Here is a 1893-nt window from a genome sequence, read left to right as displayed (position 1 = left end):
TGAAATAATAAGATTAATTAATAATAAAAGCAAAAGTTGAAAAAAAAGTGATGAGCTAAATTAACAAAGAAAGAAAGAAAGAAAGAACAAAAAAAAGCAAACACAATAAAAAGAAAAAGAAAAAAGAGCTTTATTGTTTTTAATTAGTTTTTATAATTAAAAAGATCACAATCTAAAACAAATAAAATGTTTTTACTCAAGGTAAAGTGTCAAATTTGAGAGATTAATGCAATTTGCTAAAGCAGAACCTAAGCCTGATACACCTTCATCACCAATTTTATTCCAACTTTTTAAATATTGAAGAAAAAATATATCATTAAATGGTTAATTTGAAGGAAAGAATAAAGAACAAATATGAAATAAAAAGATTAATTAATTAATAATATAAGCAAAAGTTGAAAAAAAAGTGATGAGCTAAATTAACAAAGAAAGAAAGAACAAAAAAAAGTAAGCACAATAAAAAGAAAAAGAAAAAAGAGCTTTATTGTTTTTAATTAGTTTTTATAATTAAAAATATCACAATCCAAAACAAATAAACTGTTTTTACGTAAGGTAAAGTTTCAAAATTGAGAGATTAATGCAATTTGCTAAAGCAGAACCTAAACCTGATGCACCCATTGCACCAATTTAATTTTCACTTTTTAAATTTTGAAGAAAAAATTTATCATTAAATGGTTAATTTGAAGGAAAGAATAAAGAAAAAATATGAAATAAAAAGATTAATTAATAATAAAAACAAAAGTTGAAAATAAAGTGATGAGCTAAATTAACAAAGAAAAAAAGAAAGAAAGAACAAAAAAAAGCAAGCACAATAAAAAGAAAAAGAAAAAAGTGCTTTATTGTTTTTAATTAGTTTTTATAATTAAAAATATCACAACCCAAAACAAATAAACTGTTTTTACTTAAGATAAAGTGTCAAATTTGAGAGATTAATGCAATTTGTTAAAGCAGAACCTAAGCCTGATGCACCTTCATCACCAATTTAATTTCCCCTTTTTAAATTTTGAAGAAAAAATTTACCATTAAATGGTTAATTTGAAGGAAAGAATATAGAAAAAATATGAATAAAAAGATTAATTAATAATAAAAGCAAAAGTTGAAAATAAAGTGATGAGCTAAATTAACAAAGAAAGAAAAAAAAAAAGAAAGAAAGAAAAAAAAGCACAATAAAAATAAAAAGAAAAAAGAGCTTTATTGTTTTTAATTAGTTTTTATAATTAAAAATATCACAATCCAAAATAAATAAACTGTTGTTACTAAAGGTTAAGTGTCAAATTTGAGAGATTAATGCAATTTGCTAAAGCAGAACCTAAGCCTAATGCACCTTCATTACCAATTTAATTTCCACTTTTTTAATTTTGAAGAAAAATAAATCATTAAATAGTTAATTTGAAGGAAAAAATGAAAAAAAAAAAATGAAATAATAAGATTAATTAATAATAATAAAAGCAAAAGTTTAAAATAAAATGATGAGCTAAATTGACAAAGTAAGGGCAGGGTATTGTTAATTAGGACAATTTTTAAATTATTATTTTTTAGAAGAAATACTCCTTCTAAAAAATAATAATTCAAACATTCTCCTAATTAACAATATCCTACCGAAGTAAGCACAATAAAAAGAAAAAGAAAAAGAAAAAGAAAAAAGATCTTTATTGTTTTTAATTAGTTTTTAGAATTAAAAATATCACAATCCAAAATAAATAAACTGTTTTTACCTAAGATCAAGTGTCAAATTTGAGAGATTAATGCAATTTGTTAAAGCAGAACCTAAGCCTGATGCACCCATTGCACCAATTTAATTTTCACTTTTTAAATTTTGAAGAAAAAATATATCATTAAATAATTAATTTGAAGGAAAGAATGAAGAAATAATATGAAATAAAAAGATTAATT

The 1893-nt window shown here is 21.6% G+C and overlaps 1 protein-coding gene across 1 annotated transcript in view; it reads right to left on the bottom strand. All coding sequences in view use genetic code 6, as the record gives it.

The window, feature by feature from the left end:
- Positions 1 to 165: 165 nt before the first annotated feature.
- Positions 166 to 1893, bottom strand: part of TTHERM_001651030 (cyclic nucleotide-binding domain protein) — a gene marked incomplete at both ends in the record, with an annotated part of 5002 nt that continues 3274 nt past the window's right edge. Inside the window, 5 exons of the mRNA XM_012800578.1 lie at positions 166 to 286; positions 548 to 637; positions 903 to 992; positions 1258 to 1347; positions 1716 to 1805. Coding sequence (XP_012656032.1) covers positions 166 to 286; positions 548 to 637; positions 903 to 992; positions 1258 to 1347; positions 1716 to 1805 — 481 coding nt within the window. The remainder of the gene's footprint in view (positions 287 to 547; positions 638 to 902; positions 993 to 1257; positions 1348 to 1715; positions 1806 to 1893) is intronic.

The sequence above is a fragment of the Tetrahymena thermophila genome (assembly GCF_000189635.1).
Source record: "Tetrahymena thermophila SB210 genomic scaffold scf_8254074, whole genome shotgun sequence".
Lineage (NCBI taxonomy): Eukaryota > Ciliophora > Oligohymenophorea > Hymenostomatida > Tetrahymenidae > Tetrahymena > Tetrahymena thermophila.
This window is presented reverse-complemented; position numbering and strand designations above follow the sequence as displayed.